Source organism: Nicotiana tabacum, chromosome 23 (genome assembly GCF_000715075.1).
Source record: "Nicotiana tabacum cultivar K326 chromosome 23, ASM71507v2, whole genome shotgun sequence".
Classification (NCBI taxonomy): Eukaryota; Viridiplantae; Streptophyta; class Magnoliopsida; order Solanales; family Solanaceae; genus Nicotiana; species Nicotiana tabacum.
The window spans coordinates 15530141-15558032 of record NC_134102.1 but is presented as its reverse complement, the minus strand read 5'-3'; the positions used below and the strand labels follow the sequence as shown (position 1 = coordinate 15558032).

General features: G+C 39.1%; 2 protein-coding genes across 2 annotated transcripts; both read right to left on the bottom strand.

The window, feature by feature from the left end:
• Window positions 1-3228: 3228 nt before the first annotated feature.
• Window positions 3229-8760, bottom strand: LOC107808210 (DNA repair RAD52-like protein 2, chloroplastic). Its single transcript, XM_016632702.2, has 4 exons — window positions 8313-8760; window positions 7562-7599; window positions 5194-5285; window positions 3229-3511 (listed from the first exon to the last, which is right to left on the bottom strand). Exons 1-4 carry the CDS (start codon window positions 8687-8689, stop codon window positions 3380-3382), a joined length of 639 nt encoding a protein of 212 aa, XP_016488188.1. The 5' UTR covers window positions 8690-8760; the 3' UTR covers window positions 3229-3379.
• A 12953-nt stretch (window positions 8761-21713) lies between these two features.
• Window positions 21714-26246, bottom strand: LOC107808212 (hsp70 nucleotide exchange factor FES1). The gene is made up of 8 exons (XM_016632705.2): window positions 25874-26246; window positions 25261-25352; window positions 24259-24409; window positions 23692-23819; window positions 23375-23533; window positions 23103-23288; window positions 22041-22247; window positions 21714-21970 (listed from the first exon to the last, which is right to left on the bottom strand). The coding sequence occupies exons 1-8, from the start codon at window positions 26058-26060 to the stop codon at window positions 21950-21952; spliced, it is 1131 nt and encodes a 376-aa protein (XP_016488191.1). The 5' UTR covers window positions 26061-26246; the 3' UTR covers window positions 21714-21949.
• Between the last annotated feature and the right edge of the window lie 1646 nt (window positions 26247-27892).

The window sequence follows — 27892 nt, the reverse complement described above, 5'->3', positions numbered from 1 at the left end:
CGATTGGATTATGCTCGTGTGTTGGGATATTTAATGTATATCATGAATTGTACTCGACCAGATATAGCTTGTGCTATAAGTAAATTGAGTTGATACATGAGTAATCCATGTTAATCTCATTTGATGGTGATGAAATGAGTTTTGGGATATTTAAAACATATCCAAGACTTTGCTTTGCACTACAATAATTATCCTGCAGTGATTGAGGGATACTGTGATACAAATTGGATCACTGGTTCAACTGATTCTAAATCCACAAGTGGATATGTATTCACTATTGGTGGAGGAGCGATATCTTGAAAGTCGTCCAAACAAACTTGTCTTGCCCGCTCTACAATGGAGGCCGAGTTCATAACCGATAAAGCCGGTGAAGAAGCTGAATGACTCCAAAATATTTTGGAAAAAATTCTATTTTGGCCCAAACCGTTGGCACCAATATGCATACATTAGTCAAACGGCAATTGAAAGGGCTAGGAGTATTATGTATAACGGTAAATCTCGTCATATACGACGAAGACATAAAACCGTCAGGCAACTACTCTCTAGAGGGATTATTACAATTGATTACGTAAAGTCAAGTGATAATGTGTCGGATCCTCTTAAAAAGGCCTAACTAGAGAGGTAGTTGAAAAATCATCGAGGGGAATGGGACTATGGCCGTAGACAAGTCATTGTGGCAACAATTCTACCTAGAAGACTGGAGATCCCAAGATCTAGGTTCAAGGATATCAAACAAAGTCATTAATGACGGTTCAATATTGTCAACTAAAATTTTGGTCCATTCTCGTGATGAGACAATGTTCAGTATCAAGGATAAAACATTAAGGCTTTTTAATGGTTTCTAAATTTGATACGAGGTATATCAAATAGTGTATCTACGAGATGACAGGTTTAGGAGTCACCTATGTAAGTGTGGATTGTTAGCCGCTTCAAGGAGAATTTTGCAAGGCTAGTTCTTTACACACTTATGAAATAGGGTGGTGTTCATGGCTGAAACGAACACAACAATGAGAACCAAAGATGGTTACGGGTTAATTGTGTGACTTATGGTTGTCTAGGTATACACCAAAGTTCGACGGTTCTAAGATATCAAATCTACCGATTGACTGAGTATATCCGACATAAGTTCACTACGGAAAGTTCAAAGAAAAACCTACTTAACCAGATGTGATTAATCCTTGTTTGTAAATCATACAGTTTTTCATGCATATTTTCGTGATATAGCCATTCCCCATTCATGTGGGGGATTGTTGGTTTTAATCTTGTGAGAGCTTAAAATAGAGCGAATGAGAATGGAGGGGAAAATATTTTTTTTTTTAATTTCTCTCTTTGACAAAGGGACATTGTCCCATATTGAAGGAGAAAAAGAGTTTTGATGGGTATACATAAAATTGCACTTCTTCTAACCTTTAAAGAGTTGAGAAGAAGGCAAGCCTCGCGCCGTCGTCGTCGCTCGCTCGGATCGGCTTTGGATTTGGTCAACGGTAAAATGTTTTTCATCTGTTTTGAATTTCCCGTCAGAATTTAAATTTTGAGTTGCAACCTTTACATGAAGAGTTGCAAATCTTCGGTATTACCCAAATTTTTGGCTATAAATACATGATTTTTCCCGCAGATTTTTCTTACGAAAATTCTGAATTCTCCTTCTTCCTTCTGCATTTTTTTTAATAAAAAGAAAGCAGTAACTATGATTTGCCACTGATCTTTGAGTTCGTTGGTCACTGAGTTTTGAAGTATCGCTACACTAGTGAGGGTAATCTTTTTTATCCTGGGAGGAAATAGTCATAAACCTCGGGTACTAGGAGAGGATTAATTTTCTTAAGAAAACATTGTGAATTCAGTGAGCTCGAATTAATTTTCTATTTCTTCTACATTTCTATTTTTACGTTGCTACTGGTTTTTGGATATATTTTCGAATAGAGATTATTAACAAACTTAAGAAAGGTACAAAATAAAAAAAAAAGTGGCTTAAAGAAGAGACGCCCGATTAAATTTTTGTCCTAAATTCCATGTAGCCAGCTATTTTGGGGAAGTGTATGTTGTCAATGTTTCACTTTGTTTGGCATATTTCACATCATTTCCTTTTTTCTTCTAATTCTAACAAGTGTGCTTTGGTTTCCAACGTAGAAGTAATAAAGTAGAATAAAATAACTATTGTAAAACATTGTGGTGTGGTATTCAAGATTGTGATATGATGATTATAACAATCTAGTGATGGAAACATAGGTTTAATTAATCAGGAACGGGAGGGTAGTGTGTACGCAGACCTTATCCCTACCTTGTGAGGATAGAGAGGTTGTTTCCAAATTCCAATAGACCCTCGACTCAAGAAAGCATAAGCACCACATTAATGAAAATATAGACAAGGAGGGACAGTACCAAAAAGCAATATAAAAACAGAATAAAAACAACAAGACAGTAATGTGATCAACAATGAAAGAAACAACGGTTAGTCATAAAAACCTACTACCAACAAAAAGCAAGATTGCGTACCAATACTACTGTTATGAACACTCTAGAGTACCTACTCTACTACCCTAATCCTCGACCTTCATACATTCCTATCAAGGGTCATGTCCCCGGTCAGCTGAAGTTGCGCCATGTCTTGCTTAATCACCTCTCACCACTTCTTCTTTGGCCTACCTCTACCTCTCCGTAGGCCCTCCAATATCCACATCTCACACTTCCTCACTGGGGCGTCTGTGCTCCTCCTCCTCACATGACCAAACCACCTAAGTCGCGCTTCCTGCATCTTATCCTCAATAGGGGCCACACCCACCTTGTCGCGAATAACCTCATTTCTGATCCTATCTAACATGGTGTGACCGCACATCCATCTCAACATCCTCATATTCGCTATCTTCATCTTCTGTACATGAGCGATCTTGACTGGCCAACATCCTCATCTCTGCTACCTTAATCAGGAACCACTATTAGATAGAATTCAGATCCTTCCCCTCGAAACAATTAGTGATCTTATAAACCTTAAACCACTCCTTTCACATTATTGCCTCATCATAAGTTCTATAACATTGTTATGCTGAAGAAATAATATGTTGTAGTACCATTTACTGAGGCCTTACAATCTAACAAATATACACAATACAATCCTGTTGAACAACAGGAGAGAATACGTTAAACATAAAGCAGCAGATGGTATCTGATATCTCTTTTGTATATTTACTATTTTTTTAAATATTTTTTGATGCCTCATTGTCCATGACCATATTTTCATACTTTCACAGTGCATATAACCATCCTCATGAATAATATTTTTACATCATCCGCGGAATAGATATTACATGATTCTTGTTCTGTGTACAAGGACCTTCAATAGCATTTTCAAAATTGTCCAGTTTGTAGCATCTACTCGACTATTTTAATGATACAGATATAAGCCAAGCCCAAAACGAGCACATGCTCTGCAAAATGCCATCTCCTCAGCAGCAGCAACCAGATCTGTGCTAGGACCATTGCCTGGTGATACTGTCCCAGTTGATTCGCGGTGTGCCTACAATAATTTATCACATTAGTATAAAAAGTAATGAAAAAAAGGAGAAACCAATGCGACTACTGTAAGACGAATTCAACAGCATAAATGTTTATTAAAACTTGAAGCTTTAGGTGCTAAATTGAAAAGCATACAAATGAAAATTGGAGAGCACACGAACCTAGACCAAGGTTGCACATTTTTCCAAAAGTTTAGCAAGATCAATTGTTTGTGTACAACTTGATAACCAATTACCATAACAAAGAGTTTCGTCTTATATATATTTTTCAGACAAAGAAATAACGATGAAGGTGGTAAGGCAACAAGCTGAATTCAGAGCAGACGTGGCAGAGAGTGGGCACTGCCACACCAAACGAAGAAGGTGGTAAGGTAGTTTGGAAGAGACAGCATCACGGCGCTGGAAACCTACGTCTGCCCGGTAAAGGTCTATAATTTTGGAAGGATCTCAATTCTTTACGCAATAAATAGAGCACTAAAGGGTTAGCAAATCAATGAATCGCGGAAGGCCGCTGAAACCTTCAAAGAAAAGAGAGAAAATCTTGAGGAACAAAACCAAGAGAAGGAGAAGATGGCCAAGAGAAGAATAGCTGAGTTAAAAAAGTAGAACTCGAATTCTTCCTTCTAGTTCTCTTCTTGTATTTAGTATGGAGACATCTTTTTAATTTCTCTTTAGTTTGTTAAATGCTAGTGTGGAAGAATCTTTTTATGTTAGGGATAAATGGACTCAATACTTACGACTTAAATTTTTGTTTTGATAAGTTTTGAACATTTATTTTTCAAGAAGAGTGTGCCTTATTGACTGTAATGCTTTTTATGTGTTTAGCAAAGTGAAGTTTCGAAAAAAGAAGCTATCTATAAATTTCTGAATAAATTGGTTCTTGAATGTGACCCCAACACTGAAGCTAACTATAAAGTATAAGGCCTCCCATAAATAGAATTAGCCAATCAAAAGGGGCCTTAGGATATTCGCGTGGTCAGTTAAAATCTCAACCAAGAGAGGATTAACTGACACGAATTCCACAGATACATATGCAACTTGAAGACTAATCAAAATTTACGTTAAAAAATTCTATTCAAGGCAGTCAACTGACTCAATTCTACCTGAAAGGACATTAAGATTCTATCTCATGGAAGTTACTACTTCAAACTAGTATTGATAGATATATTGACTATAAAATGTAGGTGAAGTCCATCCCCCCTTTAGTCTATCAAAAGACCTTTCGAGGTTGTTAATAGCGTAATACTTTTCTTTTTATTTAGCTTTGACCTAATACATCTCAACTCCCGTTGTTTAATTATATTACTCCACTTACTAGTTTTACAAATCCTAATGGGAATGATTTTGTACTTTAGGTTTTAGTTTGAGCGGGACATAAGTTTTACATATCTTGTTCTCAATTACTATACCACTCCATCAATTGGCAATCAAAATGAATTGCAATAAAGGAAAGATAAAGAATGGACATTTCAGGTAGGAGCAACAGAAGTAAGCAAGGCCGTATTGGCTACACAACTATTTCCTTTATATGATTTGTGAGACTTGTAATCAATTCATTGATCAAGCCTCTTAGCTGGTGATACTCAAGTGTATAGCAGCATATCCAGAGATGGTAAAGTTGGAAAAAAATGGAAAATGGGAAAAGGAAAAAAAGAAGAGCACTTGTTTGGAAGAATTATCATACCTCTCCATCTGATCCTCGTATAGTGACACGATAAACAACTGTTACACTTCCATTATCTGAGAAAATAACATCTCTCACTTCTCCACACCAGCCTGTTAAAAGAAATCTAACTGTCACACATATTAATATCAAAATCAATTTTTCAGTGTATACACCAGTTGCCAGATATGCCACATTGAGGTCAATTCTACATATTTTTTTTCGCATTTTCCAGTACAATTCACGGAATATAAAGCTAGCTACAAAACAAATAAACCATTCTGCTGAAATCTGCCGAATATATGTTATAAGAAAAAGGTAATATGTGTCATAGTAGTTACAAGAGCTAGCTTGCATGCAACCTGACTATTCCACCTGGTACTTGCTACTTTCCACCAGCACAAATATCGGGTAACTCGCCCACCAAGGCTGATGCAGACGGGACTCCACTGGAATTAGAACACGAGACTTTATAGTTCTCCTCCCACTTTATTGACTACTACGCCATACCCTTAGCCCTTGGGTGCAACTCTAGGTGTTTCTAATGAAATATTGGTAGATAAGAATTTCAAGATTGCTTGTTGTCCAATCGAATATCCCATATTTCCCAATTCATCTAGAAGATTAAAATAACGTCTAAGGGTGAAGTTTATCTAGATGCTAGTTTAGCTGCGAATTTGGATGCCCTTCCAACCAGTAATACTCTCAGAACCTTCTCGGCTTTGTATTTTGCATCAAATAAATGTTCTCTATCTTCTTCTTTTTTAAGAGGGGAGGGAGGGGTGTGTGGAGATTAGAGCTACAATTTTATATCTAGTCCAAGCTCATGTGCCCAGAGAGATAAGAAGTTTGATCTCAATATTAGAGTTTAAAATGAAATGAAGATAGCCACACTACTGTATCATAATTTTGAAAAGCACTAAAGATTGCAAGATACAGGATATGTTCAGTTTAGCCAAAAGTTGTTTTGACTGAAGAAAATCTGCAGAAACTTAAACTATTTAAAAAGCAAGAGGATTTGGAGAGTAATCAGAAGTGCGAACCAAGACATAACAATATGATCTTTGTGACTTTTTGTTAATTAAAACCAGTAGTTTTAGCTTCAACTCCAGAAAAAGACATTCTACAGCATACAATCAACAGTTAATAACAAACCTTGACAAAACAAGCTTTTCAGAGGAAGTTACTATCATAGATTGAAGGAATAAGTTCAAGAGCGATAACATCTAAGCCCCTGATCCTAAATTCGCCAAAGGTTTGGCAAAACTGAAGGTAGCAGTCATGCTGTGGGAAAGGAATACAGAACTGGAGAAGGAACCATGAAACAGAATACTAGGAAGCTCATTGAGTTGGGTTGTGAAAAATGTCAAAGCTTTGGAAGCTACTCCTGTTGCAGGTATGAAGATGCACAATGAATTAGTCTTATTTTATTTGTTTTATTATCTTCTTATGGAGATATAGAAAAACAAGTAGCCGTGTGGAAGAATTTAAGTAAATGAAATTTCTGAAGGCCATCTTTCAACAAAAAGAGAATAAGAAAAGAAAAGAAGAGGTCTCTAAGGTTGAGAAGTGCAATTTCTACAAATGTTCCAATTCAAGTTTTAAGATGCTGTCAATCCAGGAGAGGAGTCAACATGAACAAATGCAACAGGTAAGCATCTTAGACATGACAGAAACCCTTTCTCTACTGTAGTACTCTACTAAATCCACTTCTCTTTTCCATGCTCAAAGAATTGATACTTCTGGTCCTTAACCACCATCTTCAGAATATCTCAATTCCTTTATTACAGAATCTATTTATTTGCAAACTACAAACAACAACATACCCAGTATATTCCCACAAGTGGGGTCTGGGGAGGGTAGTGTGTAGGCAGATCTTACCCCTACCTGGTCAAGATAGAGAGGTTGTTTCCAATAGACCCTCGGCATTTATTTGCAAACCACAGACACACAAAATAATTAGAGCCTTTCCACCAAATTTCATGTCAAAACTTTTCCATTAATATTGGCAAAAGAAAAATATTGCAAATCTCGCTCCCAAGGCTTTTGTGTGGTGGTAAGAGCTTAGCTTGTAATGTGTGGGTTAGACGCACATCACGGGTTGGAAACATGCCACGGACAAAAGCTTGGTTTTAAGTGAAGAAGGGTAGAGGGGCAGCACATTATCCACCGACTTTCCAACCGTGCGCCACTAACCCTAGGGGATTTCTTGGTTGTCAAAAAAAAATATTGCAAATGTCATCTGCATGACCAAGTTACACACTTTCTCCATCCTATTTCACTGATGATACAACTAATAAGACAACCATAAATTATACTCCATACAACAACAAAAATAACAACAACAACAATAAAATAATAGAAGAATTAAACAAAAATGCTACCGCACCTGGAGCATAGAAGCTCAACATCCGGTTCGCGTGGTACCTAAAGAATAACAATTTCATCATTATCTGGTCAAGAAAAGAAATCATGGCAGCTGACTTATCACTAACACAGGCTTAAACTAAATACTCCTTTCCTCCATTCAGAAAAGACTGATACGATTCGTGTGAATTCTTAATTTTTAGATAATTGCTCAGTCCCAATTTATGTGTCACACTTTCATTTTCAATTAGTATAATGACACCTTTCTATATTTAGAAACAATATAAATTTGAGCTTTCAATTTTGCCCCTAATAACATCGATTTATAGACAAACAAATGTCTATGGCTTGTTTAAAACCACAAAGTTTCAAAAGTATGGTTCTTAAACTCCGTGCTTAATCAAACAATCACACATAAATTGTGATGGAAGGAGTACATATTTGGAAAGTGTAAGTTATATACACCATCTATGTAAAGTAATTTTTACACTGTTAGGTCACCAAAAGATATCTACGAGTAAGCTTCCTTGAGATATGGAATTTGTAATCTTTAAAATCGGATAGAAAGCCTGCTACAACAGGTAAAAGTGAAATGGTGTAAAAATTCCTTATGGTGTACATAAAAACTCATTTAGAAACTACCATATAAAAATCATGTAAATCACAATTTCTTAAACCAAAAACAAATCTAAAAATGTGTTTGCAAAAATCAGCAATCAAAAATCAAAAACCAAAAAGCTACACATAAAAAGAGAGAGAAATGAAATTACTACCAGGGGATGAAGGTGGAATGATCATCACCATCATCAGCTTTAATGATGTTATCAGGAATTCTCTTGTTGAGGTCACGTAAGATCTCAGCTAAAGGACGAGTAATGCAAGAGGATGAAGACTTATCTAACGGCACCACGTAGTTCGTATTCGAAGACGATGAAACGGCGTTCTTACTAGAGCCGCCGTCCCCGGCGCTGTTGTTGTTGTTGTTACGGTCCAAAGCCTTAACTTGCAGTTTCGATACCCTAGTAGGAAAATTGTTGAGCGCACTAAAATGAAGTTCCGCCGCCGGTCTCCGCCGTGGATTTGGGAACCGCAGAGTTGTTAGGTAAGCTTCCGCCGATGGGAAGGTGGACTTTGTGCAATGCGCAAGCATTTTGAGTTCCTTTTTTTTCGTCGAGGAAAAGTAAACGTTGCTTCAAAGTTGTGCGAGTGGACTTCTAATTTAAAGCCATGTTTGGATTGCTTTACTTATTTTAAGTACTACTTATGACTAATTTTATAATCATCATTTTTGATATAAAATAATAATTAATCAGCTATCACAAGTTAAAATTAATTATTATCGTAAAAATATTTAAAATATCATGCATATAACTTAAATTATTTATTATTGTTATTCTATATTGCAGTGTATATAACTTAATGTTTTTATTATTAACTTAATGTTTTTATTACTTATATTACTTTTACACTAATCTTATATAACTTACTTCTTGTATTCTATTGTGGTGTTTGGTTTTCATAAAAATATATAATCATAATAATCACGACCATTTATACGCAATGCACGTAATTTGTAGGTTAGACGCACTTTATATGGTTGAAATAGATTTCGGTATCCGTACGTTTTCGAATGGTAAGAGATCGAAGTGAGAGCTCGAGACGAGTTCCGAGGATAGTACATACAAGCCTCGAGCTCCAAGACCGATCGAGGAATCGGCTCGGTATCATTATCAAGCCCATGACCAAATCGAACCGCAGGGTAAAGAGAAGGTTGTCGGAGATGCACAAACCGATTGACACCCACCCCGAATGTCGAACTCGAACTCAAGGCCGAGGGCTCGATCCAATACAGAGCTCGAGCCCATATCGAGCTCGCAGACAGGAGCCGTTGCAACCGTACTAAGGGAGAGAATCTTGACTAGATTCGAGAAAGAGACAATTCATCGTGGGTTCTCCACTATATATTTTTTATTATAAATAAAGTAAGATCCATCTACTATAAAGGGGAATCTTTGTAAGCACAAGAGGCGGACACATTGTAAGAAAAGACTACTATTATTTATTGAAGAATAAATCTCTTAAGCTTGTTTTACTCAGCATACTCATTCTTCTAGTTCAATAATTTATATCTCATTTATATAACCAAGAATCCAAACATTTCCACTTCTACGAACGATTTATGTCAGGCTATATCACATATCCTTAGAACTACTTATAAATTCAACTATATCTTATTTTTCGGGTAAACAGTTTGGCGCTCACCGTGGTCTAAGGATAACAGTGGTTATTTGATACAAATCCACAATACGCACCAGTTTACAACTCTGAATCAGTAATGGCAAACCCTCGATTCATGGCTTTACCTATCGACCACGAAGCCGACATTCAGGATGAAACCAACAACTTGATACCCAGGGCCGGAAGGCCACTTAACGATGTCACTGAAGCTCGAGTTGAAGTACCTAAAATCCGAGTCGGAGTACCACTAGATGTCAATTCACAAGTGGCTCTTGAGGCGAATCAACGTTCTGAACCGGAAAAGAGCATTCAAGGCGGTACTCGATCCGTAGCTCCAGATGCCCATAACGTGGAGGAGATCGAAGTCAGCTTATGGATGATCTTCAAAATGTTACAAGCCCAGCAAATAGCGATAGCTTAGTTACGGAGCCAAACTCAGGTACAAAGCACGCCGGAGCCCGATCCGCTTCGAAAAATCACCCATAGAACGGAGCCAGTCATAGTGAAGTCAAACGAGCAAGAATCGGGGACTACTCCCGAAATTACCAAATTACTCGAGGAACTCACAAAACGAGTCGAAACCAACGATAAAAAGTAAAAACGTATAATTCCAGGGTCGATCAGATCTCGGGAGCTCCACCAATGATAAAAGGGCTGGATTCGAAGAAATTCATCCAAAAGCCTTTTCCCTCGAGTGCAACCCCAAAACCAATCACCAAAAAATTCTGTATGCCAGAAATTCCCAAATATAGTGGTACGACTGATCCCAACGAACACGTCACCTCTTACACGTATGCCATCAAGAGTAACGATTTGGAAGACAACGAGATTGAATCCATGTTATTGGAGAAATTAGGAGAGACCCTCTCGAAGGGAGCGATGATTTGGTATCATAATTTGCTCCCAAATTCTATCGATTCTTTCGCTATGTTAGCGGATTCGTTTGTAAAGGCACATGCTGGTGCCATAAAGGTTGCAACAAGGAAATCGGACCTCTTCAAAGTAAAGCAAAGCGGTAATGAAATGCTGAGGGAGTTCGTGTCCCGATTTCAAATGGAACGCATGGAGTTGCTACCGGTCACACACGACTGGGCCGTCCAAGCTTTCACCCAAGGGTTGAAAGTTCAAAGTTTAATAGCATCACGTCGGCTGAAGCAAAATTTGATCGAGTATACAACAATGACTTGGGCGGATGTACACAACCGATATCAGTCAAAAATTAGGGTCGAAGACGACCAGTTGGGAGCTCCTTCCGGATCCATGCACCAGAACATGGAAACTATTAAAAACTAGAGGGATATCGACAGATAACGAAGGTTGAATAGAGACTGATATCAACCATACGTCGTAAATCGAATGAACAATAGCTCAACGCACAATTCTGCTCGGAACAATCAAAAGAGTGATCGAGGCCAAAATTCTCGGGGGCTTATGAGCAAGAGTGGCTTCGAGAAATATGGCGATCCTATAGAGGCACCTCGGCTATCGGAGTACAATTTCAGCGTCGACGCATCGGGTATTGTATCGGCGATCGGAAGAATCAAAGATATTAGGTGGCCCAGACCCATGCAAACTGACCCTCCCCAAAGAAACCTGAATTCGATAAGCAAGTATCATGGCACGCATGTCCACAGGACCGAGGATTGCAGACAATTAAGAGAGGAGGTAGCCCGCCTATTCGATGAGGGCCACCTTCGAGAGTTCCTCAGTGACCGAGCCAGGAATCACTTTAGAGAAAGGGACACCAGCAAAAAGGATAAACAAGAGGAACCTCTGCATATCATTCATATGGTCATCGGTGGAGTTGATACTCCGCAAGGCCCCTTGCTCAAGTACTGCAAGATACCGTCCACAGGGGAAAAACAAACTCGAGGTTATGTACCCGAGGGCACTTTATCATTCGGAATTGTAGAAGCCGAGGGCATCTCTCAACCTCACAACGATGCTCTGGTAATTTCTATCATATTAAATAAAGCTCAAGTTAAGCGTGTTTTAGTGGATCCTGGTAGCTCTGCGAATATCATCCGATCTTGGGTAGTGGAGCAGCTTGGGTTGCAGAATCAAGTCATGCCCGCAGCTCGGGTCTTGAACGGTTTCAATATGGCCAGTGAAACGACTAAAGGGAAGATTACTCTACCAGTGAATATAGCTGGAACCATCCAAAATACCAAATTCCACGTAATCGAAGGGGATATGAGGTACAATGCCCTACTCGGAAGACATTGGATCCACAATATGAAGGCAGTGCCTTCGACCCTCCACCAAGTAATGAAATTTCCTACGTCGGACGGCGTGAAAAAAGTATACGGGGAGCAATATGCTGCGAAGGAAATATTTGCGGTCGATGAGGTAACACATATGCCAATGCTATCGGTCTCGGAAAGATCGAGCACTAAAGATAGACGAGCAACCAAATAGCAATCACAGCCACCAATCTCAACCGAACTAGTGGAACAGGAAATAGAGGATGACGAGGAAGAGTTTCTGACACCTCGAGCTTTCATAATCCCCGACGATTCTGGCGCCACCAAATCTACGATCGAAGAACTGGAGCAGGTTATATTAATCAAATATCTTCCCGAGAAAAAGATATACCTGGGAACGGGATTGACCCCCGAACTCAAGGAAAAACTCGTTCAATTTCTTATTGATAACATAGACTATTTTGCTTGGTCCCATTTAGATATGGCATGGATCCCACCATCAATAACAACACACCAGTTGAGCTTAGACCCTAGGTTCAAACCGGTGAAGCAAAAAAGAAGACCTCAGTCTGAGGTAAAACACACATTTGTAAAGGATGAGGTAATTAAACTTCTCAAAATAGGATCAATTCGGGAGGTAAAATACCTTGAATGGCTAGACAACGTAGTTGTAGTCCCTAAAAAGGGGAACAAACTTAGAATTTGCATAGATTATAAAGATCTAAACAAGCATGCCCCAAAGATTCTTTTCCACTGCCTAACATTGATCGCATGATTGATGCCACAGCCGGCCACGAGATCCTTACTTTTCTCGATGCCTACTTCGGGTACAATCAAATTCGAATGAACCCGGAGGACCAGGAAAAGACTTCATTTATCACCAAGTACGGAACCTATTGCTATAATGTAATTCCATTCGGGCTAAAAAACGCAGGAGCTACTTACCAACGCCTAGTGAATAAAATATTAGAAGAACAAATAGGTAAGTCAATGGAAGTTTACATTGATGACATGCTAGTTAAGTCCCTGCGCGCAGAGGACCATTTGACTCATTTGCAGGAAACGTTCAAGATCTTAAGGGAATACAACATGAAGCTTAACCCCGAGAAATGTGCTTTCGGGGTTGGATCGGGCAAGTTCCTTGGTTTTACGGTATCGAATCGGAGAATTGAGATCAACCCCGACAAAATTAAAGCCATCGAAGACATCACCATCGTGGATAGCGTGAAAGTAGTATAAAGGCTGACCCGGCGGATAGCTGCCTTAGGCCGATTCATTTCGAGGTCATCAGATCGAAGTCACAAATTCTTCTCCCTACTCAAAAGGAAAAGCGATTTCGCCTGGACCCCAGAATGCCAACAGGCACTAGAACAATTGAAGCGGTACCTATCGAGCCCACCACTACTTTACACTCCGAGGACAGATGAGAAGCTGTACTTATACTTGGCGGTATCGAAAATCTCGGTAAGTGGCATCCTAATTCGAGAAGAGCAAGGTACACAATTTAGTGTTTATTATGTAAGTCAGACCTTAGGGGAATCAGAGGCTAGATACCCTCACTTAGAAAAATTAGCACTTGCACTACTCTAGAAAGTTAAAACCATATTTTCAATGTCACCCCATATACGTTTTGACCACTTACCCACTTCGCAATATTTTGCACAAGCCCGAACTATCGGGTCGACTGGCCAAATGGGTCATCGAACTCAGTAGGTACGATATCGAATATCAACCCCGTACGACCATCAAGTCCCAAATTTTAGCGGACTTCGTGGCCGATTTCACGCCAACCCTCGTACCCAAATTTGAAAAAGAATTCTTGTTAAAATCGGGTACGTCGTCGGGTTTGGACCCTCTACACAGATGGTGCTTCAAATGTAAAGGGGTCCGGGCTTGGCATCGTACTGAAACCTCCCACATGTGGCATTATTAGACAATCTATCAAAACCTCTAGATTAACTAACAATGAAGCCGAGTACGAGGCCATGATTGCAGGTTTCGAGCTAGCTAAAGCTTGGGAGCAAAAGTCATTGAAGCCAAATGTGACTCTTTACTAGTGGTGAACCAAGTAAACAAAAATTTTGAGGTTCGAGAAGATAGGATGCAAAAGTATTTGGACAAATTATAGGTAACTATACACCGTTTCAAAGAATGGATCCTACAACATGTGCCTCGAGAACAAAATTGTGAGGCCGACGCACTCGCAAATTTGGGGTCATCGGTCGAGGAAGATAAGATCGACTCGGGGACTGTCGTTCAACTCTCAAGATCTATAATCGAGTATGGGCATGCCGAAATAAATTCCACGAGCTTAACCTGGGATTGGAGGAATAAGTATATTGAATATTTAAAGAACGGAAAACTCCCATCGAACCCTAAGGAATCGAGGGTTCTACGAACCAAGGCTGCTCGATTCACGCTGGTTGAAGATGGAACATTATACAGAAGGACATTTGACGGACCACTAGCGGTATGTTTGGGACCAGGAGACACCGATTATGTTTTACGAGAGGTTAATGAAGGCACTTATGGAAACCACTCCGGCACCAAACCAATAATTCAAAAAATCATCGAAGTAGGTTACTACTGGATAGCATGGAGAAGGACACTAAGGAGTTCGTTCGAAAATGTGATAAATTTCAAAGTTTTGCACCGATGATCCACCAACCCGGAGAGTAGCTTCATTCGGTTATTTCTCCATGACCATTCATGAAATGGGGAATGGATATCGTCGGCCCTCTACCATCAGCCCTAGGTAAAGCTAAATTCATTATGTTTATGACTGACTATTTCTCTAAATGGGTTGAAGCACAGGCGTTCGAAAAGGGGAGAGAAAAAGAGGTTATAGATTTCATCCGGGACCACATCGTGTGTCGATTTGGGATACCAGCAGAAATAACATGCGACAATGGTAGACTATTTATCGGCGATAAAGTGACTAAATTCCTCGAAGACCATAAAATAAAAAGAATACTGTTTATACCATATCATCCTAGCAGGAACGGACAGGCCGAATCAACGAACAAGATTATCATCCAAAACATAAAGAAAAGATTGAACGAAGCTAAAGGAAAGTGGAGAGAAATTTTGCCCAACATCTAAATCCAGTAAATGAGCAACCCCATTTCCCCTAGTATATGGATCTGAAGCTCTAATTTCGGTCGAAGTCGGGGAACCAAGCGCAAGGTTCCGACATACATCGGAAGAATCGAACTACGAGGCAATGAATACTAGACTCGAATTATTAGATAAAAAAACGAGAGGCGGCACTGTTTCGAATGGCTGCACAAAAATAACGAATCAAAAGGTACTACAACAGAATAACCAACCTCCGCCATTTCAAGGCCGGGGACTTGATCCTAAGGAAGGTCACTATTAACACTCGAGATCCTAATGAAGGGAAGCTCGGCCCAAATTGGGAAGGACCCTATCAAGCCCTCGATATAGTCGGGAAAGGGTCTTATAAACTTGGAGCAATGGATGGAAAACTGTTACCAAACAATTGGAACATATCGCTTCTCAAACGATATTACTATTAAGGTATGATTCTCTCCCCTATCGTCTATATCCATACATTCGACACTAACTCATTGCAGGAATTCGACGAAAAACATCAAGACCTCTGTTTTCAAAGCACGCGTTGTACTCTTTTTCCCTCAAGCTCGATTTTTATCCCAAATGGGTTTTTCCGACAAGGTTTTTAATAAGACAACAACTATGTGCTACTCGGGGACAAATCAATAGTATCCGAGGCTCCTTCATAATCAACCTCGAATACTGGGGGGCTACCAAGCGAATAAATCAAGTTCGACACAAGAAAGTTGCTCCATATCAAATTCATGACAAACGTGGTCTCGATAGAGAAAAGTGTAAGGGCCAAATGGTCAAAACGAACCATGCCCACGTAGTTTCGCTCGAACTCTGACACAAGATACAAACATATGTGTAATGACTTATAAAGGAGAACTTCATTTTCAAATATCTCACACTTTGAAAAGATTTTCCTGCTTCATGATTCAAAGAGGCTTAAAGGCCAACCGTTATCAAAGGGATTTTTTATACAAGCGATCATAAAAGGCCTACAGGCTAAGATATTATGAGTTCGAGTTCGAAATAATCACTCACTCAAATTAAAGCCTAAGGGCTATCTCACTTCGAGTTCGAGCAATCACTCACTCGGTCATAAAAGGCATACGGGCTAAGATATTCTGAGTTCGAGTTCGAAACAATCACTCACTCAAATTAAAGCCTAAAGACTATCTCACTTCGAGTTCGAGAAATCACTCACTCGGTCATAAAAGGCCTACGGGCTAAGATATTCTGAGTTCGAGTTCGAAACAATCATTCACTCAATTATCAAAACCTAAGGGTTATTTTTACTTCTAGTCCGAGCAATCACTCACTTGATCATAAAAGTCTACGGTCTAATATACGTTGAGTTCGAGTTCGAAACAATCACTCACTCAATTACCAAAGCCTAAAGGCTATCTTGCTTCGAGTTCAAACGTTCACTCGACTACTAAACCCGTGGGCTACTTTTATTTTTCGAGTTCGGGCAAGCGCCCACTCGACCAGTAAGCCTGTGGTCTACTTTTAGTTTGAGCTCAAGCGAACACTCACTCGGCCATAAAGGCTACGAAGGCCGCATTCGATGAAATCACCTAAATTCTCATAAAAACATCCGCAAGGCATGAATCTTCACGAAGCAAGGCAGTAAAAGAAAAAGATATTTGTATAGATATACAAGGGTGGTTTACATAAATGAATGTAACATAGAAGAAGCTAAGGGCTAAGATTCTAGGTTATCATCGAGAGCGGTCTCTTCTCCACCGGGCTCCCCCCCATATTCGGACCCTCTCTTGCGACCATCATCATCACCATCATCATCGCCATCAGAAGACAAGGCTTCAGTTTCAGCTTCGAGCTCTTTAGCCCTTTTTATCTTTTCAGCAAGGTCAAAACCTTAAACGTGTATCTCCTCGAGGGACTCCCTCCGAGACCGACACTTAGCAAGTTCGGCAACCCAATATGCTCGAGTGTCGGTAGTATCCGCCGCCTCTCTTGCCTCTATTTGAGCAGCCTCGACATCAGTCCGATACACGGCAATGGACTTGTCTGCCATGACTTTCGACGACTCAACCTCCGCCTTGGCCTCAGCAAGCCGTGTTTCAAGCTCCTCGATCCTCTTGGCCTGAGCCGGACCCTTTTGCTTGACGCTTCAAAGCTGAACATCGGCCGATAATAATTTGGCCAAGATGGTTTCTTTTTCTGCAGCCAAGCGGTCGATAGTCTCCTTCCACCGGCTACATTCGACCTTGATTTGATCGACTTCTTCCCGAAGCAACCCAATCTTTTCAACCTTTTGCTGCAGCTGAGATAACGAAGGGTTAGCTTCCACAGTTGGGTCAAACCCATACTCTAACAGAACGAGGCTCACATGCTTATCTAGTTCGACCTATTCTTCGCGAGCCTTAGCCAAATCTGCCTGGAGGTCCTTTTTGGCCTCGTTCTTTTGGCTTCAAAGAAGTTGTAGAGCATCTCTCTCCCCCGAGACCTTCTGAAGCTCGACCTCACACTGGCCGAGGTCGACTCGAAACCTCCTAATGGCCTGCACAGTAGGGAAAAAATACAAGTCAAGTTTAGAAAAGAACGAAGAAACCAAGCACAGTAAAATCATTACCCGAGAAATGAAACGTTGGGCCTCTTCTAGGAGAGGAGAAGCGTCACTAATGTCGGAGGCATCATCGACTCCAGTAAAGCAATCCCGAAAGGGTTCCCTACACTAGAGCCTCCGCCCATATCGAGGGTCTTCAATTCTCGAGCTTCCTTTAACGCCTCCTCATAAAAGGTCGGAAGAGAAGGCAAATGACCCAATGTCATACCGACCCCGACTGGTATAGCCGTCATCGGCTCAGAAGGTCTGGCGACCTCGATAGCTTTCGCAGATCGGATCACTAGAGCCGAGGAATCATATTTTTCTTCTTCTTCTTCTTCTCTCAGTCGTTGGACCAAGTCCGTCGAAAGAGAGATTTCCTTCCTCCTGACCCTTCGAGTTTTTGGCTTGGGGTCTTCTGACCGAGAGACAGCTTTTCGCTTCTTATCTTTCCCCGGTTCTGGGACCGGGGACTTGGTTCCTTCCTCACCACTCGAAGGCCTCAAAACGGAATCATTGGTTACACATGCATGAAAGGAAATCGGTAACGAATGGAGCATAAAAAACATTTTGAAGAACACGAGAAGTGACCCTTACTGTGATGCTTGGCCTCCCATCTACCTTTTGCCAAATCACACCAAGCGCGTTCAGCATAAGAGGAAGTCGAGGCTAACTTCCGAACCCAATCCTCGAGGTCGGGTACCGCTTGCATCATCCAAGTGGCAATGCCTTATGAAACCACTTACGGTCGAAATTCCATTCCTTGGGGAACGGCATCTTCTCTTCCGGAATGAGGTCACGGGTCCTCACCCGAATATAACGGCCCATCCAACCCTGATCCTTGTCTTCGTCGATGCTCGACATCAAAGCTTTCGATGCCTGACGATGAAGCTTGATTAGTCCTTGAAATATTTGAGGCCGATACAATCGTATGAGGTGATTTAGGGTAAAATCTAGCCCCCCCCCGACCTTATTGGAGAAGAAGCGAAGTAAGGTTACTATACGCCATAGAGAAGGATGAATTGGACCGAGGGTGACCTGATATCTTTGGCAAAAATCAATAATCACTGGGTCGACGGGACCCAACGTGAAGGGGTAAGTATAAACACTTTAAAACCCCTCCACATGAGTGATGACGCTCTCTTCAGGGGAGGGAATTTGCAACACAACCTCGGAACCCCAGTTGAAGTCTTTCCTCACATCCTCGAGCCTCGAGATGGCCCTCTGTTATCGAGCACATGTACATCGGCACATGCTCACATCGACCTGGAACAGACGAAGGATTTTCAACCTTAAAATTGATCTTCAGAGTACACGGGCCAGGAACGTACTCATGGGGAGGCGGCTCCACCGGCTCCTTGTCGCCGGACGACCGTGAAGAGGAAGCTTTCTCCTTCTGAGGTACAATTTTTGAAGTTTTTGCCATTGATGTAAGAGAAAGAAAAGCGAAGGAAGATGAAAGGTTGATGGCGCCAAACGCCGATGAAGGTGGCTCTACAAGCGGCGAAATAGAGGCAGAAAGAGTAAGAAAATTTGGGAGATTGAAGATGTAAAAGCGGTAAATGATAAATGGAAGGGCTATTTATAGGTTTATACCGTGGCGGTTAAGTATTAGCGGTGGCCGACCACCGTCTGACGTGCATTAAATATCTTGAAAGACTAAATCAACTGGACAGCTATCACATACGTCACGATCGAGCCCAGTGAAAACGTCAGCTTATAACCTGATCGAATCGTCGAAAATCATATCGCTTCTCACCACATTCTTCCTGAGAAACGAGGGGACTATCTGTATTCGGTCGAAATAGATTTCGGCCTCCATACGTTTTTGAATGGTAAGCGATCAAAGTGAGAGCTCAAGACGAGTTCCGAGGATAGTACATACAAGCCTCGAGCTCCAAGACCGATCGAGGAATCAGCTTGGTATCATTATCAAGCCCATGACCAAATCGAACCGCAGGGCAAAGAGAAGGTTGTCGGAGATACATAAACCGATTGACACCCACCCCTGAATGTCGAACTCGAACTCAAGGTCGAGAGCTCGATCCAATACCGAGCTCGAGCCCGTATCGAGATCGCAGACAGGAGTTGTTGCAACCGCACTAGGGGAGAGAATCTTGGCAGGATTCAAGGAAGAGACAATTTATCATAGGTTCTCCACTATATATTTTTTATTATAAATAAAGTAATATCCCTCTACTATAAAGGGGAATCCTTGTAAGCACAAGAGACGGACACATTGTAAGAAAAGGCTACTACTATTTATTGAAGAATAAATCTCTTAAGTTTGTTTTACTCAACATACTCATTCTTCTAGTTCAATAATTTATATCTCATTTCTATAGCCAAGAATCCAAACATTTCCACTTCTACGTACGATTAATGTTAGGATATATCACATATCCTTAGAACTACTTATAAATTCAACTATATCCGATTTGTCGGGTAAACACGCACATTACATGATAAAATTATTTTGCAAATAAAAGATATGTGTTTAAGTGGAAAACGATAAATGAACAAACATATTATTCATTAAGTTTTAAACTGTATGCACTAGTCCTTGAGGATTTTTTCGGAGATGACGTGTTACGTGCGGTAAAAGTGATCTAACAGTGTAAAGAATATATATAACTTAAACTATTTTTTGATTATCAACAAAAAAAGTTTATTTTTCATTAAAATCTTTGGGAACGAGGCCATACGAGTAGGTGAGGGAAAGGAAGAAAGCAATGGATGTCAATGGAAGTTCGAACCTACCACGTGAATTGTAAACGGTGGGGCCATTATAAATAGGCCTTATAAATATTTACATAAAATCAACTTTTAAAGGTTCACGCACACATATGCTTTAAGTTAAAATCTTTTTGGAGAAGTGAGGCTTGTTCCGTTGGCAAAAGCACATACGCTCACGATCGTTAAATTCTGAGTTCGAGTCACGTTGAAGGAGAAGTGTAAATACTTTATAGATCCTTTTAATTTGAGAGGGATTTAATTTTTTTTTTTTTAAAAAGAGACCTTTTGGAGGCATTGCCAATGGTGAGGGGACCATGGTCCTTATTGGAGTGAACACTCAATTTTCCGGGTAGTAGTAGTTATTTCTAGCTATTGTTCCATTGAATATCTAGAAATTGACATATTAATTTATAATTATACAAAAAGGAATCATGTTTAACAATTAATTCCTGGAAAGATAGTGAACTTTTATATTTTAAAAACATTACTTCGGAGATTCATTAAGAATTGACTAGCTTTATATTGGTTGTCAATTTACTATAATTATCCTCCTTCACTCGAGCTTGTATAATGTTGGCTTGAGATGAATATACATGGAGAATAGTGATCCCAACTTGTTTAAGATTGAATCGTAGTAGTTATCATACTATATTGAGATCTCAATGTGCATATGTTCCTTGTACATGGAGCAAGTTTTTTGGGGGGCACCATACATATTGAATTATGGTATTATTGTCTATTGAAATACTGCGATTCCTTAGGGGTCGTTTGGTTGTGAAACAAGTAATCCCAGAATTAATTATTTCGGGATTGTTATCCACCCTCCCAAAATAACACTACAATCCAGAGATAACTAATCCTGGAATTAGTTATAATGCGATTTTATCTCAATCAAACATGGGATAAACTCGTCTCAAATTTAATCCAATATACGGTGCCCGCCCTCCAATTTGAGAAGAAAATGCAATGGCAAATAGGAAATACATGGGGAGAAAAATAGGAAAATGAGGCTTCAGCTAAATTAGATTTAAAAAGGGTGATAGGTGGGTGCCAGATAGCAGGGTCAAGTTTCTGGAGCAGTAAGAGTAATTTCAGCATTCGGATCCATTCCATTCCAATACTAGTTCTTCATCATCAACAACAACAATAACAACCTAGTGAAATCCCACAAGTTGAGTCTGGGGAGGGTAATGTATATGCATGCCTTAACCCTACTCTGGAAAGGTAGAGAGGTTGTTTCCGATAGTTCATATCAATCAGTAACTCTTGTTAATTACATCAGACAAATGAAACAACCAATTGTGTCAGTTAACTGTAAAATTGTTACTCTCACTTGTTCCGCGTTTCATGATTCGCCAAAACTGCTTTCATAACGCTTAAATTCAATACAATGCGCCATTAACGAAATCCAGATCTATGTACTCAACAGTTAGTCCTATGTAATACTAAAATCGCATGTGAGAATTTTCCTGTCCTGCTAAACCAATGGTGTGTCATGAAGATGTCATACCGAGTCAGAACACAATAACATACAATTCAAAACCCAGATCAAGCCAAAAACTGCCATGAGAATACATCATCATCTTGCAGCTTGTGTAACCTGCCAATTTTCATTTTAGCAATGATCCAAGTACAAATGAAAATAAGTGTAAATTCATTTTTTTGCGCACCTTATCCAGCTTTTGAAGGAAAGTCAGCTCAACTTCTCTTCGAAGACCTTCCAAATCTGTTGCGTATTCTCTAAGGTCGTCTTCTACCATAAACTGCTGCAACTGTTGCCTCATCCTTTCAAGTGCCTCGTTCAATTTACAGAAGTCCTTGAAAACTTGAACTTCAGCCGATCTAAGTAGTAGTATGTTTTTAATTGCGTAAAGAGCCTGCAATTTAACAATATCAGACATAGATTACATCTCAAGCCCCTTGCATACTTTATAAAAGGATAAAGATGTCACCAGCAAGCTTTAAATGAAACAAGTTTTTATATGCACAAACACCCATTTAGGTTGTATATCGACATAAATATATATTGTTTGAAAGACCTGCCTAACAAAGTCAAAAGATGAATAGATGATTTCTGTTTGTCTACACCTAACCCTTCACCAAAATACAAGAATATTTTCCACCATTAAAGATGAAAATGAGCCCCCATCACGACCACAGATATCCTCCTCACCCAGCTGACTGGTATCCACTAAGGTTTACCTCTGATAAGTTTCTGCATAACCAACCCACACTTTCCCTACGAAGAAAATCACAGTTGAATTTCTATCAGAGTAGAATTTCCTCTTCGGAAGTGAACCCACTATCATCTGATTGGACTTTGACCTGAACTTATCGGAAGAAGAATTTAACCCAAAAGAATGATTCCCAATGAAAACAACCCTGGAGATAGAAATCTCTTTTACTGATTACTTCTCCCATCTAACCAACAGTCCAACAGACTGATATAGCCATTTGCAAAAGTTGAAGGTAGGTGATTTAGTTTAGTTAAAGAATAAGGTCCTGTGGAGGATATGTCAGTTTATAACTTTGGAGGTATATGACTGTCGCGATAATGGATCCAACTGTGGACTTTATATAGAAAAAGACCAAGAACACTTGCTCTTGACAAAGGGGACAAAATTGCCGAGGGCGAGGATCAGCCCTAACATGAAACCTACCCGGCATTTTGAAGTTTATACAATATGTTAATTTTGAAATTAATGCTCATTCACATCAAAGACTACACAAACCTTTTCCAGGAGATCAAGATCACTCGACGCCATTGAATCAACCACGGCTTTCAGTAACAACCGGTTGCTGAAAAAGGGTACCGCCGCGGTATTCTCATTCTCCAGTTGACCATCGGCCAAATCAGCAATAAGAAACAGTGATTTCTTATGCAACCTGATATCCAGCTTTGAATTGCTAAGAACCTCCTGCATACAAAGAGAAAGATAATTATGGGCTGCCAGCATTAGACTAGTTTTGCATGATGGCTTGACACAATCTTCACTTGGATCACCTGAAGCATTGTATGTCCAGCTTCCTGATAAAACATATCTTGGCCAATCAAATTATTTCTGATTAGTGCTGAAACAGCAAATAGGGCTTTTAATGCTTCTTCAGTGGAGTGAGATTTCATCATCTTCATCAGCATTGGCAATGCCCCAAGCTCCAGGACCTGAATGCAAAAGTTATGACATAGTATTAATCCAACAGCCAATAAATTTCGAATATAAATACAGAAAATGCACAGATGACAGCCACGAAGAAATTGATGCACCAAAGACCAGACTTTGTATACTGTGAACTTGTAAAAACACATGCCTATCGCAATACCTGCTTCTGAACAACTGGGTTATTTTGACTGGCTTTGCCAAGAACCCATGCAGCAGCAGTCCTAATTTGTGGTTCAAAATGATCAAGCTTTCTTAAAAGTACACTGAAGCCTCCAAGTTTATGCAGATCTGGAAACAAAACCATGTAAGCATCAAGAAAAATATACATGTGCATCCAAGGTTTCTATGAATGGGAAGAATGGTGAGAAATCTGTTGATGCCAGTATAAAGGAACACTATTGATGAATCCTCATAGCACTAAAATGATCACACATTACACATAAAACATCATTTAGAAGTTCATAACACCAAGGTCAAGAAAGGCTGCTAGTTCATTCCCTAAGAGTCGGTGCTTAATTACGCAGCTGCTAGTTCGAGCCTCCAAAGACTTGATTACAGTCTTATAAGGTCTCGGAAGCCTGTTATCTTTGGAATACTGTTTCTATGTAAAAATAGATGCTAATCAAATACTGCAGTTGATATTAGTCGGAAGAAGCAGCACAAAACCAAGATTGAAAGAGGCAAACTAAACATCTGTAATAAAAGAAGTGCTGAGAACTAAACATACCGATTGCATTATCAATATGCTCAACAAGTACCAACAGCTCCTCTAAAGCACGCTGATGATGCTCCAGAGGCAGTGATGAATTATCTAAATCATTAACTGCAATCTGCATCAACTGCGCATCTGAGGGCATTTTTAGCTTCTCCACCAGTTCCTAAAACAGAAACAAAATAAGACCAAATGAAAAACATAAGCATATTAACATGAAGGACCTTTTGGTGTTCAATACAATTGCAAGAGGTGGCAAGCAAATTGGAGGGTGGCTGAAGGGCAACATTATCGGTCTTCGTCAACTATATATACCATATTAGAGCCAATAGCACAAAACTACCTTTTATTATTTTTCTATTCTAAAACCTCAAAACCTAGTTGTAATTAGCTTATACTGAGGGAATCAGGGAAGAAACAAGATAATTTCCCATACTACTTAATATAATCCCCTCCTTTATTCCAACGCAAAATGGCAATGCAAGAATAAATGGTAATGAGTTCAAACAAATAGTATGAGAAACCGTGCTTAAGTTAGATGCTAGAGACCCTTAATTGGGTTCCAAGTAACATTATGAGCTTGAATGTTTTCCACATTTATAAGCATTTTTTTCCATCAAATTGGCTTTTATTTCATCATTTATTATTCCAACGCAAAATGGCAATGCAAGAATAAATTGTAATGAGTTCAAACAAATAGTATGAGAAACCGTGCTTAAATTAGATGTTAGAGTCCCTTAATTGGGTTCCGAGTATAACAATATGAGCTTGAATGTTTTCCACATTTATATGCATTTTCTTCCATCAAACTGGCTTTTATTTCATCATTTACATAAACAGTGGTCACCATTGGGAGGCTCATATAAAATTGTGTGGTCCTAGGATCACATAAATCATGAATAATGCACATATGAAAAGAACAAAAGAAAAAGCTCATAGCAGACACATTACTTCAAAACGAAGAGGTATCAAGAACACTAAGACACCAGGGAAGAATCACAAGCATGTTAACCACACCTTTATTTCAGTCTGTCGCTCCTTTAGCTCCTCGGGAGACATGCGTTGAAAAACTTCTGATCTTTCTTTTAGTACTCCAGGATCAGAATGGCCTGTGTTATGTAAATTTAAACAATAAACCGAATTCTTAGCATGGATAATCATAAAAGCAATTACATAAGAAATTTATCTTTCAATTCTATTTGATCATAATGTCGTATGGGTCAATATATAGTAAACACAAGATTTTTACAACTTATCTGTATAAAAAGATAGTTTTTACTATTAGAATGCAATAGGTCTAAATGGGGTCAAATGGATATTGAGGATTTATGCAGCTCACTCCAACTAGCTTAGGATTTAGCTTTACTTGTTGAATTACGAATGAATCATCTGAATACTGATTTGACTTTGAATAGATATCCAACCCAACTAAGAGCCCGTTTGCCTTAGCTGATTAAAAGTCGTTGATATGCAATACTGATTTAACAAGTAAACAATTACGTGTTTCGATAAAAATGCTCAAACTGATAATGATAATAAAGTAATTAGTTCACTGACTCCAAAAAAAAAAAGCAAATTTGAGCTTAAAATTAAAGGCAAAAGAGTAAAAAGGAGAAGGGGAAGTACTTACCTATAGCCCATTGTAACATTCCATCTAAAGAAGAGAAACCACCATCAATCTCCTCCTCTTTGAAATTAAAACCCATATCCCCCAATTCATCTCCCTCCTCCTTAGCTACAGGTACTTCAACAAGTTGTGTATTTGCAATTTCTGCAATTACGACAAACAAAACTGCTATAAAAATCAACCGCCTCATTGCTCACTCCTCAGCTCTGTGTATTCTATAGAACAATTTTTTTTAATTAATGTACAAAATCTAGGTTGTTAAATTGATATATATAAATGTTTCAAAAAAGAAATGTTTATAATTGTTTCGCCGTCAATCTAACAAGTTTGGCCAATTGGCTTTGATCCAAGTAGTCGTAATTCATGTTTATGTTTTATAATAATAATAAATGGACACTAATCTAATTTATGGGTTATTAGTCTGATGTAATATACGTCAATCGGACAAATTTGTCCAATGGGAAGCATCCACGTGGTCGTTATTCGTCACTGTCTTTTTAAATGGACCCTAATCAAATGGGCCGAAGTTAGTGGCCCATAATCTTATCAATTTACTTTAGTGCTATGGGCACCCAACTTGAACATAAGTCGAAGGGTATTGGCCCAACCGTTAAGGTCCAAGCTTGAAATAAGGGAGCGCGTCAGAAATTATTTACATTTTATAGCCGTTTAAGAAATTTGTGCCAAAATAGCCTCGGCGCTACAAAACCGGAAGAATGAAAAGTTACACTTCACAAGTTATGTTGGGTTAGCTTTGGACCTAACTTGTTAAATCGTTCACAAATCGTGTTGGATCGGCAAATCTTGCCTTGTTCATACGTTATGTCAGATGGGGCACAATTTGTTACGATCTTCATTCTAGTTATTTTGTTAAATTTGTTTAGAATTCTTGTAGGATTGGAAAATATTGCCTTGCTTCGTGTTTAACTTTGGTTCAATCATAATTTAACTTATTTTGTTAAATTGTTCACTAGTCTTACCGTACTGATAAATTTTGTCTATGTTATTTAATTATTTATAAGTTTTACCAGACTAACAAGGCTTGGTACTATCTTTCATATCGTAAGCAATTCACTTAATTTAGTTAGACGGAAAAATTTAAACACTGGCTCACATATTACTAAGGCCTCGTAGTAGGATATCCATGCTTCAAATATTTTATTACCTCATGAGCTTATATTCTAATAGCGGTCACAGAGCTCATGAATTTGTTATAGAGTGGATGAATAATAACATATGAAATATTCGAGAAGTTCTGGTCATTGTTCGTGCACAAGTCTTTATTTAATAGTCAAATTGAGGTTCGAGATGTTTAGAGGCCCATATCGCTTCTAAGGCTATGGCTATTTGGAATTCTTTTGGTATTCCATGCATTGAGTATAGAATTTTTATGAGTGACCCAAAGCGTTCCCAAATTACAGTAGTACCACCCTTTGATGCCTCCCCATATAAAATTCATAAAAATATGTTTGTTGGTTGTAATCGTTATTAGAAAAGAAAAGTTTTTGAATGTGGGAGAATAATAAAGGAATTTTTACCTCCTATAGCAAACCTTTACACATTATTTATTATAAATAAATATATTTTTTATAAAATTATATTTTATAGCTACCTTTTAGTTTTTATAGCAAATTATGTATTTATGGTCACTTCCTACTGTTAAGACATTAAATACGCTGTGAAATAAATATTTTTCTCTCTCATACTTTCTATTCTCTCTCTCCCAATAACACCGGTATTGTATACAATTTTGTTAAACCCGCGTTCTCTCTCCACTATCTCTCTCCCAACTTAGTATATTCCCCACAAATACAACCACCATTATCAACTGATTCATCAAGCTTCTCTCTCTCAAGTTTCAAAATTGATTGCTCAAAAAGGTTGTGGTAAGTGTTAAACTTGTTAGATTTTCGTTGGCACCTGTATTCTTCTGTATATCTGTACTATTTTTTTAAAAACAATCACTAGTGTTATGCTTTTACAGAAAACTCAAATTTTCTTCTCCAATGGTTGATTCAACTC

Excerpts from the sequence above, each read along its gene's own strand:
- LOC107808210 (XM_016632702.2), bottom strand. The coding sequence starts at position 8,689 with ATGCTTGCGCATTGCACAAAGTCCACCTTCCCATCGGCGGAAGCTTAC. Across the intron at positions 7,600-8,312 it reads CATTCCACCTTCATCCCCTG|GTACCACGCGAACCGGATGT; the intron begins GTAGTAATTTCA and ends GTTATTCTTTAG. Across the intron at positions 3,512-5,193 it reads TACGAGGATCAGATGGAGAG|GCACACCGCGAATCAACTGG; the intron begins GTATGATAATTC and ends AAATTATTGTAG.
- LOC107808212 (XM_016632705.2), bottom strand. The coding sequence starts at position 26,060 with ATGAGGCGGTTGATTTTTATAGCAGTTTTGTTTGTCGTAATTGCAGAA. Across the intron at positions 23,820-24,258 it reads GCATATTGATAATGCAATCG|ATCTGCATAAACTTGGAGGC; the intron begins GTATGTTTAGTT and ends TTTTGTTTCCAG. Across the intron at positions 23,289-23,374 it reads CTGGACATACAATGCTTCAG|GAGGTTCTTAGCAATTCAAA; the intron begins GTGATCCAAGTG and ends CTTTGTATGCAG.